At 40.8% G+C, this 23,573-nt stretch overlaps 1 protein-coding gene across 1 annotated transcript in view; it reads right to left on the minus strand.

The window, feature by feature from the left end:
- LOC102203672 (protein tyrosine phosphatase receptor type G) overlaps nucleotides 1-23,573 on the minus strand; it is a 109,475-nt gene that overhangs the window by 63,716 nt on the left and 22,186 nt on the right. The window contains exon 2 of the mRNA XM_005724486.2: nucleotides 19,669-19,764. Within this exon, the coding sequence (XP_005724543.1) occupies nucleotides 19,669-19,764 (96 nt within the window). The remainder of the gene's footprint in view (nucleotides 1-19,668; nucleotides 19,765-23,573) is intronic.

Here is a 23,573-nt window from a genome sequence, read left to right on the forward strand (position 1 = left end):
ACCAGTGATCCTCCCTATCCAGGATATCTACATCCTCAATACTGAAAGAGTGGCCACTGGACATTAGGTGTAATAAGACTGCGGAGTCCTGGACTGATAAGGTAGCTCTTCTGTGCTCCACCATCCTCTTAGCCAGAGGTTGTTTGGTTTCCCCGATGTATAATTCACGGCAATCCTCCTGGCACTTAACCGCGTACACTGTATTACTCTGTTTGTGTCGGGAGACCCGATCCTTGGAGTGCACCAATTTTTGGTGTAGCATGTTTTGGGGTTTGAAAGCCACAGAGATGTGGTGTTTTTAGAAAAAGCGTCTCAGTTGTTCCGATACTCCCACACATAAGGGATCACACTAAAGGTTTTCGCTTAGGCAGCGGTTGTCCTTCTCTGCTGGATTGCCTGGAGCATTCTTTAGATGCCTTTCCAGCTTTGACAAATGTCCAACTGGGATAACCACATTTATTCAGGGCATTTTTTGATATGATGTTACTCTGTTCCCTGACTGCTGTGTCTGTGGGAATAGGGCTGGACCATATCATACCATTCACAGTAATACCTGTAAAATGTTGGGCAATGACAAGAAAATGAAATATTGCGATAGAATCTGGGTAAAACGTGCATGCGCAGTGCCTTTGTTTTCATACGCACATGACGGAAAAAGCATGGTGGCGACAGAGAATGAGAAGGGCGAGATCGTTGAATTAAATGGATTAACCAGAATTGGTTTGTAAAAATGCTGCAACTTTAATGGTGTGGAACTGGTTTGGCTTTTGTCCGTCAGATACACAACAAAGCACTATTTTTGGTAGAGCATGCTAGCAGACCGTCGTTATTACCGTGTTTTTTGAAAAACGTTTACTGACCTTGAAACAATTTTATGTGGTACACGGCGCTCGAAAATCTGTCAAATGTTTTAGTACGACTTTGCTAAGCTACGAACCCGCACCGCTTAATGGATTGTCGGAGCATTACGGCTATCGTAGGCAGGAGGCTCGCGGAGTGATACGTACTGTGCTTCAACATATTACCGTATTGTGTGTGTATAACCTCTTTTTTTATGTCGGCCAATTTCCACTGGAAATGCCTTTTGTATTTGCACGGTTACATTTTTATATAACTTTAATGCACATAAAAAACAGCACTAACAAAGTTGTGGAGTTGTAAAGCATTTTGTCTAGTGTCAATTATATCGTCAGTTATATCGTTATCGCAAATTTTCAAATGTATATCGTGATAAATATTTTTGGTCATATCGCCCTGCTCTTTGTGGGAATCGTGTCTGCTCTGTGGTGTCATCCACATACCTGAACCAATGGCTCAGTGGTGTTCCAGGTTATGATAACAGAGCCCGCTTTTCCACTTCCTCCACATACAAACTGCCCACAATGGGTTAAACTTGGGAACACATGACACACCCACACACACATTTCTGCCTGCAGTACTGACCCTTGAAAGTAAAATACGTACATTGAAGACCGTTCCAAGAGCAGACACACTTAGTCAGTGCTTAGGGTGGGTTCATCCTGTAATCTGTTATGGACTGCACTGCTTCACTAATTGGAACATGAGTGAGGGAAGATGAAACGTCATACAAGACACATTCTGAACGTGGCGTTTGAGCTGCCTACCAACCCTGCCTTAAGACCAAAGCTAGAAAAATTTGTAATCAAGTCAGCTGAGACTGAAGAGTTAACTTGGATGTTTGACAAAATGCATTTCCTACTGAAAATGCTGCAAAATGAACAATATCAACTTTTTGGAATTTCCTTACTTTGATGATTGAGCATGCATCAAGACATGCTTGGACACATTACAAAAGTTAGCACTTGAAATTGAAAAATACCGTGTTAAACAAAATATCAGCCCGCTGGGTCATGAAAACATTTTTTTCAATTTGTGAAAAACTTTTTTTTTTTTTTTAACTTAAAATTACACAATTCACTAAACTCAATTCATATTTTTAATAACAAAATTTAAGCCACCAGACTGGACTTTTCTGGAAAGTAAGAGATGAATCAAGCATAACATTTGACAATTAAAACTAATGTGGTTTACTTTTTTGCTGCTATTTGGAAAACAGTAAATTGGAAAATTCATGGATAAGCTCACACACTCATTGTCTAACCCGTACCAAACCATAAACAATGATTTTGCTCATTACTAGTACAGCTGTGGCATAAACCTTTCATTGGGTGGTGGTAATGTGATTTGTAATGTGATGCAGACATTTGTGCATCGCATTACAAAAAGAACTATTTCCTGGTTATTGTAGCAGAACAGCAAATGGACTTGGGCTACATATGATCCTGTAGCCAGTAATTGTTTTGCCATCATTTGGAATTTTAGCAAGAAAAAAAAAAAAACAACATCCAATGAAACATTAGATCCAGCGGGTCATTAATCCATGGCCAACTTAGCCATCATATACAAGTGCTTAAGATTCATTTTGAAGTTGCCTTTTATCTATGCTGCAGGTCATATACTGACCCATTTTTAAAATAACAGGAGGCCAGTTGCTTTAGAATTTAGCGATGACTGACATGATAAGACATAGGTTTCATTAAGAGATTGTCCTTTCAGTTTCAATCACACGCTTTCCTCTGACTGCTTCTTGGGTTGGTACGACATGGTAGCTGCTTGCCAAGTCTGGAAGATCAGCATTCATATATCATCCTCGACAACTACAGCCAAAGTCACCACTATGCCTCTAACAGACTCTACCGAAGGCTTTCCTCTGCTGCTATCCATCTGCCATGGAGGTTGTAGGCCAAATTAATTTCTTGTACAGTCCTCAAGCACAAACAAGTTTTCTGCCACTGAATTAGACACAGAGTGCTTTGGGTTTAGCTTGACTTCTTAAAAGCTTTGCCTTCTTCAGAACAGTCAGCTTTTCTAAAATGTGAACAAGCTTGCTGGCTCATCCGAAAAGGATCAAGCAGTATGGTCATCACAAGAAAAGGGGAAAAAAAAAAGAAAAAAAAAAAAAAAAAAAAACACGCAATGAAGTTAACCTGTGTCAAGAAAAAGCTTTTCTCCTGCGGGGGGCTTCCCTGCGTCCAATTAGCGGGACTGAAACCAAATGTTCCAGAGAGAGAAGTGCAGGTCAAACGCATTATCCCCAGGGAAGTAATAATCACAAGCTAGAAAGTGATGAACCCATAATATGGAACTATGATAGGAATGGGCTCTTTGAAAGCCCGTTCATACCGTAAGTCCGGCCAATCTGCCTTTTCCATGGGAAAGTTACTGTTGGAGAGCGGCGATTCTGAGGGCAGCGCTGACACTGGAATAAACTCACTCTTATAAAAGTAACTTGCCAAATTAAATCATTTAGAATCAAGCCAAATAAGAAGGTTCCTCATACACTGAAGATCAGTGACTGGAAGTAATGCACATTAATGTTACTGACTGGCCCTTAATTGGTCTACTGAATTTACTGCTACTGTCCCTTTAGTCACAGTCTAGAAAGCCACAGCTTCACAAGAGTAGGCAGGAAAAAAGAGAGAGAGTCTTGTAAGTCAATAGACCTTTCAAGAAAGTCACTAAGCTGGCAAAAAAATTTCCACCACCCCCTTTCTGCGATAAAAAACAAAATACTCGTGTCGTACATGATTTCACATTGATCCGATCATTACAAAAAGAGAATTAAAACCCAGGAAAAGTCTATACACAACCTAGCCAGATGAGTACTTTTTATTCCGCTTTCTTGTAAAGAGCCATTAGCATCCTGTGACATGTTAAAGGAACTGACACTAATTGACAGGTAACACTGAGGGCCCAACCACTACTAGACACTGGAATCTCATTTACCTTGAAGCGAGCCACTTTGTGTTTGCAGTAAAACATGTGTTGTGTGACTAAAATCTGGAGACTTCGCCTGTTTGCGGAGCAGACAGGTTAGGAGGAGGAGCAGTAGCGGGAGATTTTATTTGATTGGCTTAATGGCTGAGAAAATGACACTGTTTTTCCAGAAGTAATAAAATTAAGAGATCTGTAAACTCGGCCGTAAAGGAAAACTGCACGTTTTCATCTAAATTTAAGTCCGTGCTGCTTTTAGGTTACATAACAGTTTCTTTGAAGCATTATCTTAACCCAGACACGTCTCATTATGCAATTAGCAGCGTGACCTCATACCCCTCACTCCACCCAAACATTCAAGATCTCAGCTTCGCCTCCAGCCCGCGTCTGCAGTAGAGGGTGGAGGAAAAGACAAACAATGCATTCGTCTCTGCCCATAAAACAATGTGCCCCACTAAGTGCTTTGAAAGACAAAGGGCCGCTAATGTTTATCTACGGAATCGTTCAGCGATATTAGGCTTCAAATTATTAACTATATTATACATTTTCAGGTAATTTAGATCAGAGTTTAGAGTTTCATCTGCCTTTTAGAACTAATAATAGAAAGCAATAACTTTTAAAACCCCACATAAACACGAAGCATTGAAACGAGAATGTCCATTAGACGCCTACATGAAGCCCAAAAGTCGATTCAAGATCCAAGACCTCTGTCATTATGGCAGCACAACAAAATTACAATTACACCAATCTCACCTGGTGCATGACATTGAAAAGAAAATTTAAAAAAAAGGTATAAAAATATTCTCTCTGTAGTATAATGTGGTTTTAAAAAAAAAAAAAAATAGGCCTGTTAACGAGGGTACGAGCCCGAGAAACATTCCCATCGCCATGAATTGCTTTCTACAAAACTGACAATATTCAAATCAAAATCTAAATATGCTCATTGTCTCACTGCGTCAGTGTGAGACTATACATGCATTGATTTCAGGTGGTCTTGCTGAGTTCTGAGAAGAAGGCATCTGATAAGAATGGCGCCACAGCCGTCTCAGAGCCTGAGCTCAATCTTTAATCAGAGGTCATTGTGTTCCACACAGCAGCCCCAAACACATAAAAGCAGGTAGAGGAAGTGCTAAATCATACAGGCATTGGGGTCTAATTGGCCACCAGAATGAGCTCCAGCCAAAATATTGTTTTCCCTTGGCGCTATCTGCTTCCATCTCGTGGGCTTTCATAGAAACTGTGGCTTCCTGTTCTTGGGTGTTGGCCACTGCGTAAGTACAACATCCCCTAGTCTGTAAAAATAATCTCCAGGACCTTGTGTAAAGAATGAGAGGGACAGAAATACATTCTGTCCCGCAAGGAAGAGCTTCCCTTACAATTCAAAAGCTCTAACAGTTTCCCCTTTAATTTGGCCAAAAGCCAGCAAGCCAACAAATGCTTTGGTCACTCTGAAAGAATCTGTGGATGGTCAGCACGTAACCAACTATACTAGACTTTTTTTTTTTAAATTAATTACAAAAGCATTACTCAAGCTTGTTGGCATGCCACAGAGATACTGAGAACAGTACCTTCAAACACATTTCAGATGTGCTGTGCTACAGCGTGTGGTGTGAGTAAAAGATGATGCAAGACAATGAATCATTGCAAACTTAGCATTTACACCGCACACTTAACTTAACCTTTAACCCCAGCATGAAAAATTCCCAAAATAATCAGTCCATATTTACACTCGAGGCCGATTAAACTCACTCTGGGTTACATTTCCCTACTCTTGAATAAAGTGAGCGTTACACAACTAACACGACTAGCGAGGAGATCGGTGAAACGTCTGCCTGTTTATTTCCAAAGCAGCTCAGTGCACAAGAATTAGCTCACCTCTGTGCTTCATAACAACATGCTAGTGGGAAGCTGTTACAATTTTACGCATTCGTGTCCATTTTATGTCATTTATTGACTGTAAATTGCAATTTGAATTCATCTATATTGTGTTGTAATAAAGACAATATATTGTTAAATGCAAGGATGTGACAGAAACTCATGCTTTGTTGACATTGGCTACTGAAGTTAATTCAGTTACAATTTTTTGCTTTGTGGTTTAAATATTTGTTGTATAAAAAACAAATAAAAAAGTCATTGTACCAAAAACTAATGAGTGTAACATGTAACATCAAGTCCAGATAGATGCTTTATTGTGAAATACACAGAATTAAACCTCCTGTGTGCCGATGTAAAATAAAGCATTTTTTAAAAGAGCATATATCCAAGAAGAGACATGCTCATTATTCTTGTGCATTCACCTCATCAAAACAGGAGATAAATGGGGGAAAAAAATATTGTTAACATTATGACAAGCTTTACAAAGGTTCATGTGTATAATTTAACGTAGGTGTTAAAAACTGACCAGCAACATAATCTGGGCGCCAAAAAAAAAAAAAAAAAAAAAAAAGGTTGCTTAAATGCCGTATTGTAAAGAACTGTGCTGGAAAGGTTGACAGCATTTCTAGCCCCAGGGTATTTATACATCTAGCTATGCAATTTAAATGAGTTTAGCTTTTTTATTATAAATTTAGTGTGAATTGTGAATTTGGAAGTACCATACTTTATGTAGATTTCTTATAACACGCTTCCAGCTAATTTACGTCATTTAGCTAAGGATTACAAGCCTTATGATTGCCTGGATAATGAGTAGGTTTGAGAGAGTAGGGCAGCGCATAACTAAAATAAATAAACCGAATGATTAAAAGCCTTTTCCTCTTCACTTTATGGTTGTTTTTCCTGCACATTTAAGTTGTTTTTTTCCACACAAAGACCAAGTGTTTTCTCTCTGGGTTTTGCCCTCTGTGTATCAGTGCACACTGAAAGCAATCCAACACTGCATCACTGTAAGGAAGCCTCCTGCTAATTGTAAACAGGAGAGGGTGGTGAGCACTCTGTTGAGCAGAACGCAGATCTCCTCTGTAGAGCTGCAAAGTGAAACGCTGATTAGTGATGCTACATTACTCTGCTTTGTCCAAGGGCAACTGTTCCATATCAGCCAACTCTGGGAAACGCAGACGCTAACCTCAGCACTCATAAATGCCCTGCAGCTGCGTGTGATGGACGTTTTAATATAAGAGAGAGTGATTGTATTCAAATCACAGTCAAAATTACACTGAGGGATAATTAGCATTTCAGGAGTAGTAGTAGTAAATGGCGATGAAGATGAAGCACTGAGGCTGAAGTATATAGATACGCTAATGTGGCACGCCATCTGTGCTATATGCATTTATGTTAGTGACGGTCCTCAGAGCAAACACTAAATAATCATTCCTGCATACTCTTACTGCAGAGGGAGCGCTGGTAGATGCCTGCCACGGGGTCCTAATTCCATGGATGAAATGGTATGAGGCTGAGATGACTGTGGGTCACTGTGCAGCGATAAACCAGAACAAGCATAAGGAGGCTGCCGCCTCTCAGGGGGAGAGAGGTTGTGAGACAAGCAGAAACCTCTCACTTACCTGCCTGTCTGTGCATCGGGGATGACCCCACAGTATGAGGTCAGGACTAAGCAGACCATTAGCCACAGTCTGCAGGTGGAGGTGAAAGATCTCCACCCACACAGTGCCCCACTCCAGATGACATGTTATCTGGAATTATATTTCACCAGCTTGTATTATTTTGTAAGAGCTCCTATTTTAAGCCTTTGGTCATGCAGTGCCATTTTTACGGTGTGAAAACCAGAAAATGTCTGGCAGTTAGAGTCAGTGTGAGTCGTTGCAAAATGTACGGGGAAAAAAACAAGACTCGTTTCTAACACTAGTCAAAGTTTCAATATAGATTGTGGAAGAAAAAGAGAAAAGCATGAATGACAGTGAGGAATTTTGACTTTAATCGCACAGCGGAGATCAGCACTGCGAATCACTTGTATCCAAGCTGCCTGGGACTGAGATCCATTGTTTACCCTTGTATAACAACCTCCTACAGGCTTATGCCCTCTTCTGTTAATCCACCAGTATTAACAGAAATAATAAATGTGCAAAAACACGGGAGATTCACTGGTCAAAACGAAAGAGAAAAGTAAAGGACAGTTACTCTAAGTAATGGCAAGAATTATTTGTACTAGTTTAGAAAGAAGCAAGGCCAAAAAAAAAAAAACAGAAGAAGCCTTAAATCGCTCCACAGTTCCTAAACATTTTCCGAGGCTGCTGTTACTACTTCGGTGTCTGGGTAATGAATGCAGTAGAATGGCTGGTTATAGCCAAAGTTTGTGACCTTCCCCAGACAATCACCCAAAGTCTCCACTTTTAATAAGCGCTTTCCTCTTTGGTTCATGAACTCCCTAAAAGAGATACATCCAGCAAACTCCGAGCGAACTCAGCCATTATTGCGAGATATTTAGGTAACAGAGCAAAACAGACACCGGTGGGCCATCTCTAAGACCTTCTTGGCACAGGTAAACATCACCTTTAGCCAAATTATCTTTTCGATTTGCTCCGGTAAAGTTTGACCTGAACTAAACACACGTTTTCATCTGCTCCACGCTGCACGGAGAAGCCTCCACAGAGCCGAACCGTTATTTTCTCAGCTTATTCACACGGATCCAGTCATTCTTTGCCCGGATTTTTCCTTTGCCAGGTCGAGAGCTAAGGCAGAGGTGGGTTTTCAGCGTTTTACTGTCTTAGCGTGTGTCAGAAAGCCTTCGTAAAAACTAACACACCACATTTCCTGAAACTTGGTGGGGTTGTGGAGCATGGCTTAAGCAACTCATTAAGTTTTGGTATGAATCCAGACCACTTTATTTAAATTTGCAAAATGTGGCATTTGCCTTGGCACAGGATAGGCTCTCTCCAAGTGCCCTTTCAGTTAAAGCTCAGCAGAGCAGAAAATCTGTCCATGTGTAGTTACAAGTGCGTCAGTCAGTAGATGCAGAGATGGAGGGAGAGAAAAAAAGTGGCAGAAATTAAAACTGAGAGAAGATGAGAGAGCAACAGTGGAGTTTTTTAGCCTTGGGTACCCCGAAACCGCTAATTAGGCCACAAACTCCCAAGATTGCACATGACCACATCCCAAGACGAGTGTTAAGCTGAGCACAGCGAGCAGCCATTTTAAATCAAGCCGTAATCCAGTCCACGTCTCCCCCTCCTTACTACCCCACGGCACCCACAAGCAAAGTGCTGCTCGGAACTGAGATGTGGTCAGCATTAGGAGCGATGGATGGGGAGGGGAATTTAAGAACAGAAACGAGGCGGGCACTCACATAAAGAGGCAGAAAATTGATTCCCGGGGAGAAGAGAACGCTGCTGAAAACCAGCTACGTTCATTTCAAAATAAAGTTGCTGTAGGCAAAATAAGAGTTTGGAAAAACAAGTTCTCTATTCCCCGTCACAGACTCGAGTTATTCCGTCTCCACTACACCTCACAGATACATGCATTAAGCGATCAATAAGAAGTCCATCTTGTTGTGAGTCCCAACTCACTCAAATGAATACAAGATTGGTGACGTCAGCAAAGTGGCTAATGGATAGCACTAAAGATGCTCGTGTTCTCATGGATGACTGATAAACTGGTCCTTTGCAGTCTGGTTTTAAAGTGGAATTTTTCCTGAAATGTATTGTGTGAAAATAAATGGCTTTATTTATATTCTCAGCAAAGTGTAGACATTAGCCCACTCGCTCCCCCTCCAACATATGAATTATTTTTTTTCCTCAATTCAAACAAAGGTCCTTTTATAAACCCTACTTACCGCGGGAGTATCATTTTCACCTTTCAGCTTTAAACCTACTGAAAATAAGCGGAAATCAGAGAGGATGTTTGGGTACTGCACAAAAGGTTTAGACTACCACACATTTTGCAATGCAAAGAACAGCTTCTACTCCAATAATTTCATGATACATCTACATTATTTATTATCCCTCGCAGGTATATGAGCTCCAGCTTAAATCAGTCATGAGACTCTGCAAGACAAAGGATGACAGGCCTGAGTGATCTTCTTTTTTCTCCTACTTGCTACCGTGAGAATATGAAGCTGGGTCACCCTAAATTAAAATAAATGTCTTTGTGTTTGCAGAATGATAATGATACCGATTGTTGGAATTTCATCGCAGCACTTCTCAGGGACTATATTTAGTTTTCTTGAATCAGCAATACAAGAGTAGTTATAATTCATAAAGCAAAATTACAGACATTAACCCAGTCACCAAAATCTCATACATGCATTTTAATTACAGAAAAAAAGAAGACAAAACAAGATATCGCACATCCCACAGGCACAATTAGCTCAGAAAATACAGTATTAAAAAAAAAGGCCTGAACCACTCTGAGCTACAGCCCTCTGTGCTCAGCTCACATCCTCAGCAGCTATTACTCTTGGAGTTGTTCTGCAAGCTAAGCAGGGACAACAATGGCTACATGTTTACACAGCAAGTGTCCTTATAATTTAGACTCTAGACAGAAATCAGTGTAACTCAGTAAAGTAGAGGTAGTAGCGCGGCATAAACAATCTAACAAGCCAGGGAAAGTCAGCGAACTGGAAGCAGTGGTAGACCTCATCAGCTGCTTCCATTCAGTTACTCACTGGTTTGAAGGTCTAAGTAGAATTTTATGCCAACATACCTCACTGCACTTGAACAAATGATCATAAATCAAACGTTGTTTTAGAATCCGAGGGAAGCATTACACGTCTTCCAAAATTGTGCCATTATGCCACTATTATAGCCTTGCCCCCTATAGTTAACTCCTCACCTCTAGGGGGATGTGCGCTCATTACAAAGTAAGTCATCATGATTATGAGTTTAAAAATTTGCTGAACCGCAATCTAGCTCATTCTAGCTCATCAGCATAACCATATTAGTGAGGAAACCTGTGGGCTGGCAATCTCACACTTCCTCAATATTGCAGTCCCAGCAGGCCGAGCATGTCCGCATCCATTAAGTTGGACCTGAGCCACCCACTAAGCCTAATATAGTGCCACGAGGCACACTAACACTATGTGACGTCTGAAATTTAATTAATTAGGTTTACACAACAAACATGTCAGTCCAACGCATCAATCTGCTCTAAACAAGGAAACCAGGAAATTTGGCTGCGCTTATCGCAGATGTTGGACTTTGGACTTTTTGCTTTATGCGTCAAGGTGGTGGCGGCCGAAGACGCTGTTCTCCGGACATATCCGTGTATAAACGCAAGCAATTAAGTTCTGCAAAACCTCACTCATACAGCATTAACTCAGGGTGCAGGAATCCCTCATTTATTTCCATTCTTAATATATTTACCTCATCTAGAAAAAGGAAACAGATTGTCAGAGGCAGTGGGAAGTAAGATGATTTGGAGCTCAATTCTGCTAAATTGGTTGCTGCCAGTGTGATACATCATGGAGAATTAAGATGCCTCTCCCCCAGCACAGAACTTCGGCAGCCATATTGGCACATCTGTCAAGGGCCCACCCTTGACAGAGACAAATAGACCAATTCTGGCACAGGAAGGCTGATCCAAACTGCTAGCAATAACCAAGATGAATAATGAGCCAGCTTGGTCCCCTCGCAAAATTCATTTTTAATAATTAGTGTTCTTGCACCTCTCATTTTCTCTCAAAATGAGTGCAGGTACATCTACAGGTTGATACACACAGCAGCAAGACTGGAGGAATATAGATGATGTTGTGTTAAGCTTCCATCATCACGTAGAATGCCTGCGACTATAAATGCAGGGTGTAAGACAGATGAATCTCTCTCTGTACTCCTAGGAGGAGGAAATTAATCAAGTCGCTCTGTGGGTAGGCAGTAAAGGAATCTCACAGGATGAGCACAACAAAGTTCAGGAGGACCTTTCGTTTCACAAACTGAATACTGTAAAGGAGCGCAGTCGCTACTGTGGAAACAAAGAGAAAAGTGGAGGAGGCGCTGAAGAGCAGAGAAAACTGATTCCTACTTTTCTGGACAATCAACACTTGTCGTTGGATAATAATCTTTGTCAGGAAGCTACCAGTATGCACGTATAACTAGAAAACAATGCAGCCACACACCGTCCGTGCGTTTCCCTCAAATCCTGGAATTCTGATAAAAGCTCCTCTGACTCGTTGCTTCAGGATCTAATTTGTATTTAATATTTTTCTTTCCCCATAACAATTCTTTGAGTTATTAGTCTGCGCACACTCTACCAACCAGGGCTGATCGAGCATGCTCAGGCCCTTAGGGAGAATTCGCACATATGTTCAGCTTCAGTGCTCGACAGTGGGCATGCCTGACGTTTGGTGGGGGAGCAATCTTTCCTGGCGCTATTGTTGTAAGCTAACAGAGCTTTGATCGGCAGCTAGGGTAAATCAAGCTAGCTCGAAAGCAACGTGGTGGTTGCTAACATAAAAGATCAACTTCTCCTTCACGCTTCACGCACAAGCAGCTACCGCGCTCTCACGGGATGCCCTCATGTCGCGAGCTGATTAGGCAGCAGCTGCGGCGTTCTTCGTTCACATTGGGCAAAAGTTAAACTTCTTCCAACTATTCATCACGAGCAGCATCAGTAAATACACGACTCAGCCGAGCAAGAGTTAGGATGGCATCCCGTTTAAAATGCCTGCGTTATAGACGTGTGACTCTTTCCTTTGTTTAGCAAGCAAGGAGAATCAACGCGGACACTTCAACAGTCTGGAATATGTGAGCGGCCTCTGGGTGAGTGCGCGCAGCAGTTAGGTGACAGATCTGTTTAAAGTGTAATGACTCACTAATGCACATTTTTGCATGGTTAGTACAAACATATTGGATTGTAATATCAGTCATTCTGATTGGAAACTCAAACGACATCGCGTCTATCTAAAAATATCATTCGACTTTACTTTCATTGGAAATTAAATCTAACTGTAATTTCTAGCTTACATTCAAAATATTTCATCCTTGGGGGGAAAAAAGGATCAAACAAATTTTTTTGTGTTAATTCGGAGAGCAAAATGATTCGTTCTACATCATGATTCAAAACAATCAGGGGAAAATCACCTCCATTTATCATGAAAAACTTGTTTCATCACTTGGAGCATGGTGAGCCGCTTCTTTCATCGGGGAATGAGAGAGAGCAGGAGGGGGAAAAAAGTCATCTTCATCCCTGAAGATTACGTCCTGAAGGCTATGCCCCGTACATTACCCTCTATGCCTACTCATAGAACATCCATATAGCGAGGGACCTTTACTTTAAACTCAAGTGCTTCTTATACACGGAAGTCTACTGGGAGCAATCCTCCTCTCGATTCATTACCTCCAAGAGGCAGAGCTCCTTCTGTTGGGCACCATGACAACATGGCATTGCTCTTTTCCCTCCAGCAGTTGTAAGGGGGTGTCAAAACGCAGGAGAAAAACTGCACTGCCTTCAAAAGCACCGAGCCAATTTAAGGTTACATGAATCACAGGGTTTAACATTTAACCTAACTAAGCAACCGGAGAGGAATAGACACATTTTTGAAACCAGCCCAATCACTGGGCTCTAAAAATCAATCCTGCGGCGTGTTGTTTAAACAAATGTGTGTCTTAATAAAGATTTATTTATAGTAAGATCAATTATACAGCGGCAGAGTAATTTGCAATTGACAAGTTTATCTTAAAAGCTAGGCAACAATTTTTTGCTTATTAGCTATGAGGGAATAACGCAATACATCTCAAGAGGTGAAGCCAAAAAATAAAATAAAAAATTAAGAAACTCAAATCGCTCGCAGTGCCAGAGCAGAGGGTTAATTCAAAACCAAAATAAACAGCCCTGGCAATCAAGAACAGTGAGTTACCTAATCTTGTTCTGTATCCTCTAAAGTACTAATTAAGTTGGATCAACATAGCAGTTGATTGAAAATGACACTTCATTCACTTCATTATGTGAGACATGAGTGGAAAGATTGCTAATGATCATGGGCAACCTCAGTGAAGTGGAATAAAACAGTTAGGCTGAGGGGAAACATAATCCACACATATCAGACAATCCCAGGCTCTTCCAGTTGCTACAACTGCTTGTCGGGGTGGCTTTCATCCAAACATCCATAACCGCTGCATGAAAGACAGTAGGAGCTCTATTCATATGAAGCACTGAGCTATTAGTAAGTTATTACTGTGAAAAATTACTGAAATGCAGAGCCCTTAGCTATGTTATTAATTTGCGGAGGTGGACTACTAGATCATCTGAAGGATTATGGTTTCAGCGTGTGCCCTTTACAGCATTTTTAATTTCACCAATTTTGCAGAGTCATTTTTTCCCCCAAACCAAAATCATAAGTTCCTACAGTGATCAATGGAAGGACCGTTTAAAAAAAAAAAAAAAATTTAACAACGACTGCTTCAACAGTCTGAAATGACATGCGAGATAATTCAGCGACTACAGAAAATCTCATAATACAACGGAGGGGGGGGGATGACAATTTTCTTTGGGACGCTGATCTATAATTTTCCCCAACATCTAGTGCTGGTATTTCTTCACTGTGTTTTTCTTTTCCGTTTCTCATTCTACACACTGTTACAGGGGATCAGGCGTAATGCTTCTGCAAATGCACGTTAAGGTACTCCAACTGTTGTGCTGTAATTAAACTAGAACAATAAATCCACAAGAGACCAATCAAAAGCAAACTACTGCATATATTGGCCAAAAACATAAAACTTATGATGAAGGAAGCCAAAGAAACTAACAGAGATGATGTGAAAACCTGCAGAGATATAAAAAGGGGAAAAATGATGCATAGCTATGTTCCTGTGGGAGTCTTACAGTGAGTATGATATCATCCCTCTTATGAAAAATGCCTCCATGAACACTACACGAACACCCCCCCTCCCACACACACACACACACACTCACAGCATGCCTTAAATAACTTTTAATCAAATTTCAGGGTGCAGGTTTCGAGGCTACTTTTACTGAGGTTCATAATCCAAGCACACAGGAAGGTGATGTGTCATGTGCTTCACTCCTCAATGCACTAGACTAATATGTACAAAGTAAGGGGTTAGCACCCTCTTATGGAAAATACGAAGCAATAATGAATATTATTAAAAGCCAACTCACATCACTGTCACGTGTAGCCAGATTTTTTAGAGAAAAACAAAAACTGCGCAAAAGTCACTCGTCCTATTGATAACGCAGGCGAGTGTAAAGAAAAAAGATCTGATCATCAAAAATTTAAAAAAAAAATTTCATCACTAGGTTTTATTTTGGCCTGAGAAACATCATTTCACATTCTTGGAATGCCCTCGCTCCTAAAGTAATCACACTGGTGGCACAATGCTCCTCTATAGGTTACGTTCAGTACTCGTGTGTCTCGCTCACAGTGCTAGTCTATCTATGCAGTTGCTTCTAGCTTCAGGCTAGCCCGACTGTGTGCGTTTCTTTTTACACTCACTTGCACAGAGCAAATGCCTTTAATAACCATTTAGCTGCTAAGGCACGCTCCTCTGTCCTCCATTCACAGCCTTAGCCGCTAATTACCTTCCCCAAGTAATGACCATTTCTGTATTCCCTCAGTTCTTTCCTTTTATTTTTTTGTACAATCTGCCAGCTGTCTTGACTGGTAGGAACTGGTGGTCTACACGGACCTGAAATGAATGTCCAAAAATCAAATCGTGTCAGCCAGTTGCCTATCTTGATAATTTTTTTTTCCTTATTTGTTTTATTTTATTTTTTGGCCACCATCCCAACATAGAAAAACCCAGATACCCAATTACCGGCCCTTCTCTTGCCAACCATGAACAAACAGCATATCAAAATGAGACCTTAGCAAGATAGTTATAAAAAGAAGTATGTCAATGGTGCTGCAGGCTGTTTATTAACGATACCTAACATACTGTCAAAAAACAAAGCCCTAGAATTTAATTGACCAAAGACGCATGCCAACCCAAGCCTGATGTTCTAATTAGAAAATAAGAAGGACCTCAGCATGAATATCAAGATTGTGTCCCACAGGAGTGTAGACTCAGGTGTGGTCAAAAGATGTTCCTGGCAAATAATTTATAAGTCTTTTAAATGGGAGGGGGGATGGCGGGAGAGGGATCAGACTAGCTGCATAGCCTAAAAGTAAGAAATCATTATCATCTCATTTATAACTGATATTAGCCATTTGCAAAGTGCCGTCATCAGTATTCACAGCAGCTGATAAGAGATGGGAGAAACACCTCAGTTATGTTATTGGGTTTTGACATTGTACAGTTTCCATCAGAGGGCAGTCTGCAACAAGTAATCCATAGCACTGAGATTGTTAGTAACGACTCAAACAACTACACATGACAAATGTTACTGAAATCTGTTATTGTGTCTCAACGAAAAAAAGAATATGAGCGATATATCAGCTTTATAAAATCATCAAATATTCACATTTGACTTAAAAATCCTATATCACTCGTGCTCCGTGTACAAGGTTAAACAAACTGGCAACACAAACATTTCAGTTTTCATTCAAAAATACTTTAAATGTCACTGTAAATATAATTTACCCATTACCAGGCATTGCTAGCAGCAGCTAGCACTTGCTTCCCTGCAGGTTAACGTCCGTACAGGAAGAATGTGGTTACGCATCATTTGGGTCAACTGGTGATTTCACTTTAAACCCACGCAGCAGACACTTTTCATTTTCTACATCCAAGTACTGCAGACATGTGTTGATTAGCATGACTAATACATGTTTACATTTGGTCCTGAAGAAAACAAACAAACAATATCAGTATTGGAAAAAGCTTAAATGTTCTAAGGCTTTTCAGCTTTTTATTCATGTCTATCGCTGAACATTTAACCAGTGTAAAATTGATGTGTGACCCAAAACAAAAAGAAGCAAAAAACGGTTACTCTCATCAGTATTTTGTCACTTCATTTGCTAAAAGGCAAATTTCAAATTCTGGTCGATGAATGCATGACAGGACAGAAATACCAATGAAGCACAAGACACAGTTACAGTGTTTTACAAGAGTGGTGGACCATCTAAACTAAATCAATTATTACAACCACTAACATCATTGGAAAAAAGAAACACACACTCTGACCTTTAGGGGAAAAGAGCAGAAGCACCATTTCATGCAGCAAATGCCATATATTTGGAGTGTGGCCATTACTGAAGGTACAAATTAAAGTCATGTCAGGTATTTGTGATGTACCGCCTCACTTAATCCTTGCTACAGGTGATTTTTCCACCAGGCTTACTGAGCCTACTGCCATTACACATTGGCACAAACACAAAATACTAAGTGGGCTAGGGCTGTGCCACATCATCTCGTCTATGATGATCCTGATACAAATGTATTGTTGCTATGGCGATGCCATGCATTCATGCCGCCTTGCACGCAACAATGAGACAAGCCCAGACATGTCTGACAGCAAGACCTTCTGATGACAATTTCGCACCTATAAAGGAAGCCACTTCAACAACCTCGCACAGGAACGCAGTCGTTTTTTAAATTATGCACGAAAATTGTTTCCAGCATTAGTGGGAACAAAGTCGTTTCAGCGCTTGAAGCGGGGGGAAAAAAAAAGGCAGCACACCGTCAAGCACGACCAGGCTATGAAGGAGAAGACACTAGCAGCTGGTGATGTGTGACCCAAAAGTAAACAAATGAGTCAACCAAGCAACACTTGCTGCACTCGCTAGTTGCATTCCATATGACAGGAAGAGCAAACGGTGGATGGAAATTACTGATGTGAAAAGCAAAGCTTTAAGCGGCGAAGCTCGGCCCAAGAAAAAACATCACAGGTAGAAAATATTTCTCCGTTTTATTATGTGACAATACTATATAAGAGTTTAGTTTAACAATAAAGTAACTCAAGTGTTAAGTAGTCATGTTGTATTTGTACTTAAGATTTCCATGGAAAGCATCCTTTAGGCTACTTTTGTGCTTACATGTGACTTGAGCTGTGTCACTGGATATAATGCTCTGTCACTGCCACCACACTAATGCTGCTGCTGGAACCTCTTTTCACTAGATTCACACTTCAAACTAGGAAGTGTGTCAAAAGATGGAAAATGCCCTGTATTTGCCTACATTTAAAAAAAGCTGCTGCATGTAAGCTGCGAGCAATAAGTCTAATTCTTTATTCCTTTCTTAATCAGAAGTATCACGATATAATTTTGAGGCTATAATGCCCACCGCTAAAGCAGACCAATGCCAAAAACACTGTATATGGCATAATGTTGCATCATTATCTAATTAAAGAACCAAAGTTGTTTATATGATCAGTTAAAATGTGATCAGGGCTTCTGTTTTTGTAGGCTGCACAGAAAACAATGGCATCTCTGAAGTGACCAGAACTCCTAAAACAGGCACCACACACCTTGTGGCGAAAGAGCAATCACGCTTGGATAGTCAAAGCAGGCATTCTTTTCACTGCCTTTACTCGACAACTGGGAGAGACGAGGGTCACAATCAGGAGTGACATGAATACCAAACAAACTTGACTCCAAAGTAGCCACAGTTTGTTTTTGTTTTTTGTGTTTTTATTTGCACAATTTTCTTGCCTAAAACCACAAGAGTCTAGGTTCACAACTGGAGCGCCGAGGACAAAATATTCCATCAGTATATTCATTTTCAGAGCCACGATGCACTCCGCCGGCAGAGGGGCCGAGTTAGTTATTTGCAAGGTGGTGTTTTTGGAACTTGGAACCTGTAAATACGATTTTACCGAGTGCTCCTCCCTTCCTGAGCTCTTCCAGTAAAGTGCCCTCCATCAAATCACATAACCCCTATTTCCCATCGGAGCTGCTTGATGGCCTACAGAGGGCTATGTTTGCGCCGGGGTGTGGACGTGTACAGCTGAATGAGAATGAATGCTTTGAAGGAACAAACTGGATATGCTTATCAATTCACCACCACAAAAACATCTTCTGCTCTGCATACAACTGTGCACACATTTTGCATCCGAGCCCAATAAACAGCAAATTTAAAGACTTTTACCATTACAAGCAGTGCCAAATGTTGCGTGCTATAAAAAGAAAACAAATACCAAGTGCTCAGCAGGTACTCGGATACATTAACTCATGGTCTTGTAAAGTGCTGCTGATGAGTCAAATAATGAGCCATGCCATTATAAATGCATAGAGCCCAATGCTTTTATACTTTTTTCTCCCCTTACAGCAAATTTAGATACCAGAAAATGGGAAAAATTAAACTCTTAAAGCATTTAAATACAGCTTTAGCTTAGAAGTTGATAAAATATGCTTCTGATAGTTTAAAATATTATACCGTGACATACCGTTTTAAATATTTTGATACATTATTTGAGCTCAGCTTCTTTCCTTATTTACAGGTTTATAACTCGAAAAACTTTCCTCCAAGACTACCACCCAAAAAGATGTGATATGCAAATTTATACCCAACTGTGAGATTATTTACAAGCATAAGAGTGCACAGAATGAATCATTCATTAAAGTATACATCAGACAGTTCACTGAGGGCTGCTATATTCATCCATCTTCCAAATGTGTTAAGGTAAACAGCTAAGAGATTGCAATACAGAGTAAGCAAGTCTTCTCAAAAACATTTATTTAGATTAAAAGCAAAGCACCAATAACGCGGTTAGGAATTAAACAATTACATTTTCATAGTACTGCTGACAGCATCCATCAGTCCTAATCTATACTTTTACAAATGAGATAGTTAACTCATTATTTCCCGTTATGAATCTGAACATAGACTCGCTCCACAATATGTCACTGCTGTTCACTCCAGAGTGCATTTGTTTAATTGCTCTTATTAAAAGCATACATCACAGGTATGCCATTATATGAATCATAAATGCTTTATTAAACCCATTTTGCTAAAGCGAGGAGGGGGTGGGGGGTGGGGGGAAGCTTGATGGCGAAACAGCAGGAAATAAAATGGAAAATGGTGGGTAAGGCAGAAAAGGTAAGCAATTTCCCCTCCTACTTAGGCTCCAGCCAGAGCATAAATGAGAGTTCACCTGAATAGGACCAGTAGGGGTATTCAACTGTCCTCCTCTCCCTCATTACGCCTGTGCCTCCATAATGGTTGCCTCCAGTGTGGTGACCCGACGCGACTGTGGGAGGGGAGAGATACAGGTCAGAAAACTCAACAGGGAAAAGAAACATTTCTTTTGCAATGCAAACACATACTATGACAAAGCTCCTGTCCCTGCAGCAATTCAGTCTGGATTTTTACTAGTTCACAAACTACTGAAAGGATTTCACGCATAATCAGCCGAACACAGATAATTGCAATAAAAATCTCCTGGTTTTCTATTTGAATACGATTTGATGGATATTAATCAGAAGGCTTGTCAGTCGATGTTAGCCAATCAAAGATGTATTCATATCTGCGTATCTTGCATTTTTGTGTGTGTGCAGCAATATTACTAAAATGATAAAAACCACATCGTTTTCTTTTTCCTCACATATATTGTTGGAGGGACACATAGAGCACAAAGAACACAATTAATAAACCGGCAGAGCAAAGCCAGTATTCCCCCATGCATGAGATTTACTTGGCCACCCAAGAATATTACATGCCACCAAAATATAAGTGGCCTGTCATTTTAGCATTTCTCCATTTTTTTCTTTGACAGAACTGGAATAATGTGCTCTTATTTGTGCACTAAATTTTCACACTGTCCATCCCTGGCTTTTCTAGTCTTGTGGTCCCCTGTCAGCAGGCTGACCAATCATCGCTGTGGCAGTCCTTGACATAACTCAGCTACCTCGCCAAAGAAGTGTTGCATGCAGACGGACTCCAGCTCCACTGTTTTAGACCACAGCCGGAGAAGGTAGTCCTGTTTCTCCTCTGCTGTGAGCTGGAGGGTCACTAACCAGAACTGGATTAATCCAAGCTCACAGAGGCTCCAGAGCAGAACAAGGACTACCATGGTTAGATGAAGTACATAGTAATGCAGTGGGGACTCTGTACATGCGATAAGAACCTCGCTGAAGAGGCAGACACACACGCACTGGCACACGCACACACACACACTGAAAATACTGTTTTACTTTGTGTTTTTGCCTGAGATATCTAAAAACCTTTTTCGATCACTGTTGATCACTGTTGATACACACATCAGGTCAGACTGCCTTGAATGTGTGTTTCAGAGTGCAGCTACTCTAATCGTTTGAGTTTGGTAATGATCACCATCACCAAGTTTATCCTACAACCCACTCTGGTGCCTCCTACACTCTTGCAGTTAACATTAATCACACCCTTTACAGTAGCAGGTGGTCTAGAAAAGAAACAGTCTAATTAGGCTGGACTGTCATTATGCTAACAACATATGCATGGATCTAACAGTATCACAGCAGCTTTTGAGCTAAGCTCCAGTAATGTTCAGACTGCCACATTGCTAGGAGTGCAGGCAATTGGTCCCATGTCTTTCAGGCCACAACTGTCTTTCACTTGTGGAAAATTACCAGCAAGAAATCAAAAACACTCAAAACACAATGGTACAACAACGTTAGGGGGACAGATTGTTCTTAAGCATATCTGCTCCCTAAAGCATGAAACCCCAAACTACAACAACCAAACTCATTGGGGAAAAGAAATGCTCCAAAACAGATGCAGCCGGAGGGCTAGGGTGGAGGGAAAAAGATTGTCTAGTTGAAGTTATTGTGGGATGAGCACACCTAAAAATAAGAATGTTTTGTGTTGCTTTAAGGATTCAAAACCCGCTGTAGGTTTCAAAAGGTGGAGACGTGGTAATTCTGGTTCGCTGTTGCTTCAAAGATGCAAGAAAGTGGGTGAGCAGATCGTTTCTGTGTAGGAACAGCAGGGCGAACTAAAAACAAAACCAGAGACGACAATCTGCTCGACTGAAAATGGAAGAAGCTACTGTTACTTCTTTCAACATACTTTCTGAATCCACTGAGATTATCCATGTTGTATTAGTTTTTGTACAACTGGTTGGTATGTTGAGTATTGTGTTCTCACCACTTTACATTCAATTGGACACAACAGCCGTTAATATCACTTTTCAAATGCAAAAAAAATCTATTCATGTGGGTTTAATCATCACTTCATTCTCACACAACACTTACTAAAGAGTAAAAAACAAAACAAAAAACATTTAGCACTTAGATCACAACTTAAAGTGGGCATCATTTGCTCACTTGTACATCCCCAGTCTCGTTTGGTCTGGGATTTTATTTGATTGTTAGGCAGTGATAAAATGACAATGTTTGGATAAAGCTTTTTCTTTTGGATGAAATTATAAATGCTACAAATGGGTAATTTTAGCCTATTCATAGGCTGCTGCTAGGTAACATGATGACATCATAATGTAATAGGGACAGGAACCTTCAGGGGCCTAAGCTGTACCTGAGCGCAAGGTCTGACTGTGTTCACAGATACTATAATAGACCATCAGACAGCATTTGTGAAAGGTTTTTTGTTTTGTTTTGGTTTTTAAGCAGACACTTTTCCCCTCAAACAGTGCTTTGCTGAAGCACCTCTTCAACAATTTTAGTTTCAGCCTCTCTAAGGTCTCTCTCTCATGAAAAACCTGGTGGTGGGGGAGGCTGGGGACAGTGCCACTCTAGCCCCACCCCTGAACCCTGCCTAAAGGGTGTTTTTTGACCATAAAGTCCATCTCCCAAGAGCGACTCCCGGTCCCCGCCGGCATGCCTACACCACAGGATCTCTGCGGCTGCATGCAGGAGTGAAGAGAAGCCCAGAGGCAACAGACTCACTTGCCTCAGGGGGCCTGTAGAGCAGCAACAGGAAGGGAGATGAAGAGCAAAAGCCGACAGCCAAATGTCACGTGCCGCTGAAAGCGGCTGGTTGAGAGACCCTGACCGATTTGGAGACAAGGGCGGCTGGAGGTTATCATTAATAATCCTTTCACAGGTTGAACTGCAGAAATCCTATGACTTTTAATTCTTCTGTATGGATCTTGTTGACCAAGTGACTCTCCCCCCAAAAAGTCAACTTGGCTGGAGCTGAACAAAACAGGTTGGGCTTTCAGGGAGCGGCAGAAGTGCACCACTGTAAAGAAAAGCACTTGCTTTCCAACACAAGAAATGATCTTGTTATTACAATAATCGTAAATGAAGTGAAAATTCCATGAATCGCTCAGCCGTATAAGAGCTAGTGCAAAGGAAGAACCCAGATATTTCAGCACAGATCTGGATTACACAACTGGCCTTGTTGGCAACTGTGCTCTTTTAGCTGGTCCATGTGTGCCACGCCAGTGAATGCAAAAACGAAAAGCTGGTTATAAAAAAGCAAGAAGTCAAAGACAAGAAAACATAGCAACCCACACCCAGTATTTGTTTATTGGTTTAAATAAAAATCAGTCTGAAATGACACAATTTCTGACTGTCCACTACCATTACACTTCAGACAAAGCTCTGGCCTGTGGGCATGGTATGCGATCAAAGCCAATTGTAACATAAGCCATGAGCCACGCAACATGCCAACAGTTAGAATTTTTCTTTTGTTGAGGGGACATTAGCATCAAAAATAAAAAATAATCCACTGTGTCTTCAGTTCCTCAGATGCTGAGAGTGCACTAAGACTCAATTGCATTTGCTACTGAAGCCAACAAAGAACATTTGGCGTGCTCCGCTCATGGCAGAGACGTTTTAGAGTTAGCAGAAGCGGCTCTGGCAAGTAAATAAAGGGGCAGCCTATAAGGCAGCTGCTAATCCTTTGAGGTTGAGCCAAACTAGCCGCAAGGTGGGCATTATGCAAATGTGTAACATAGTGACTTAGATAGGTCTCAAAAACAAAATAATATGGACACTTTAAAAACTATGCATTAGCTGCCTAGCATTATTTACCAAAAGACTGAGAAACAGATCAGATTTGTTTTAATGAATTTTCTCACAAAAATCACAACAAAAATAAAGCTTTAATGTCTCAATT

The sequence above is a fragment of the Pundamilia nyererei genome, unplaced genomic scaffold, assembly GCF_000239375.1.
Source record: "Pundamilia nyererei isolate P.nyererei 1_Seehausen unplaced genomic scaffold, PunNye1.0 scaffold00012, whole genome shotgun sequence".
NCBI classification, from domain to species: domain Eukaryota; kingdom Metazoa; phylum Chordata; class Actinopteri; order Cichliformes; family Cichlidae; genus Pundamilia; species Pundamilia nyererei.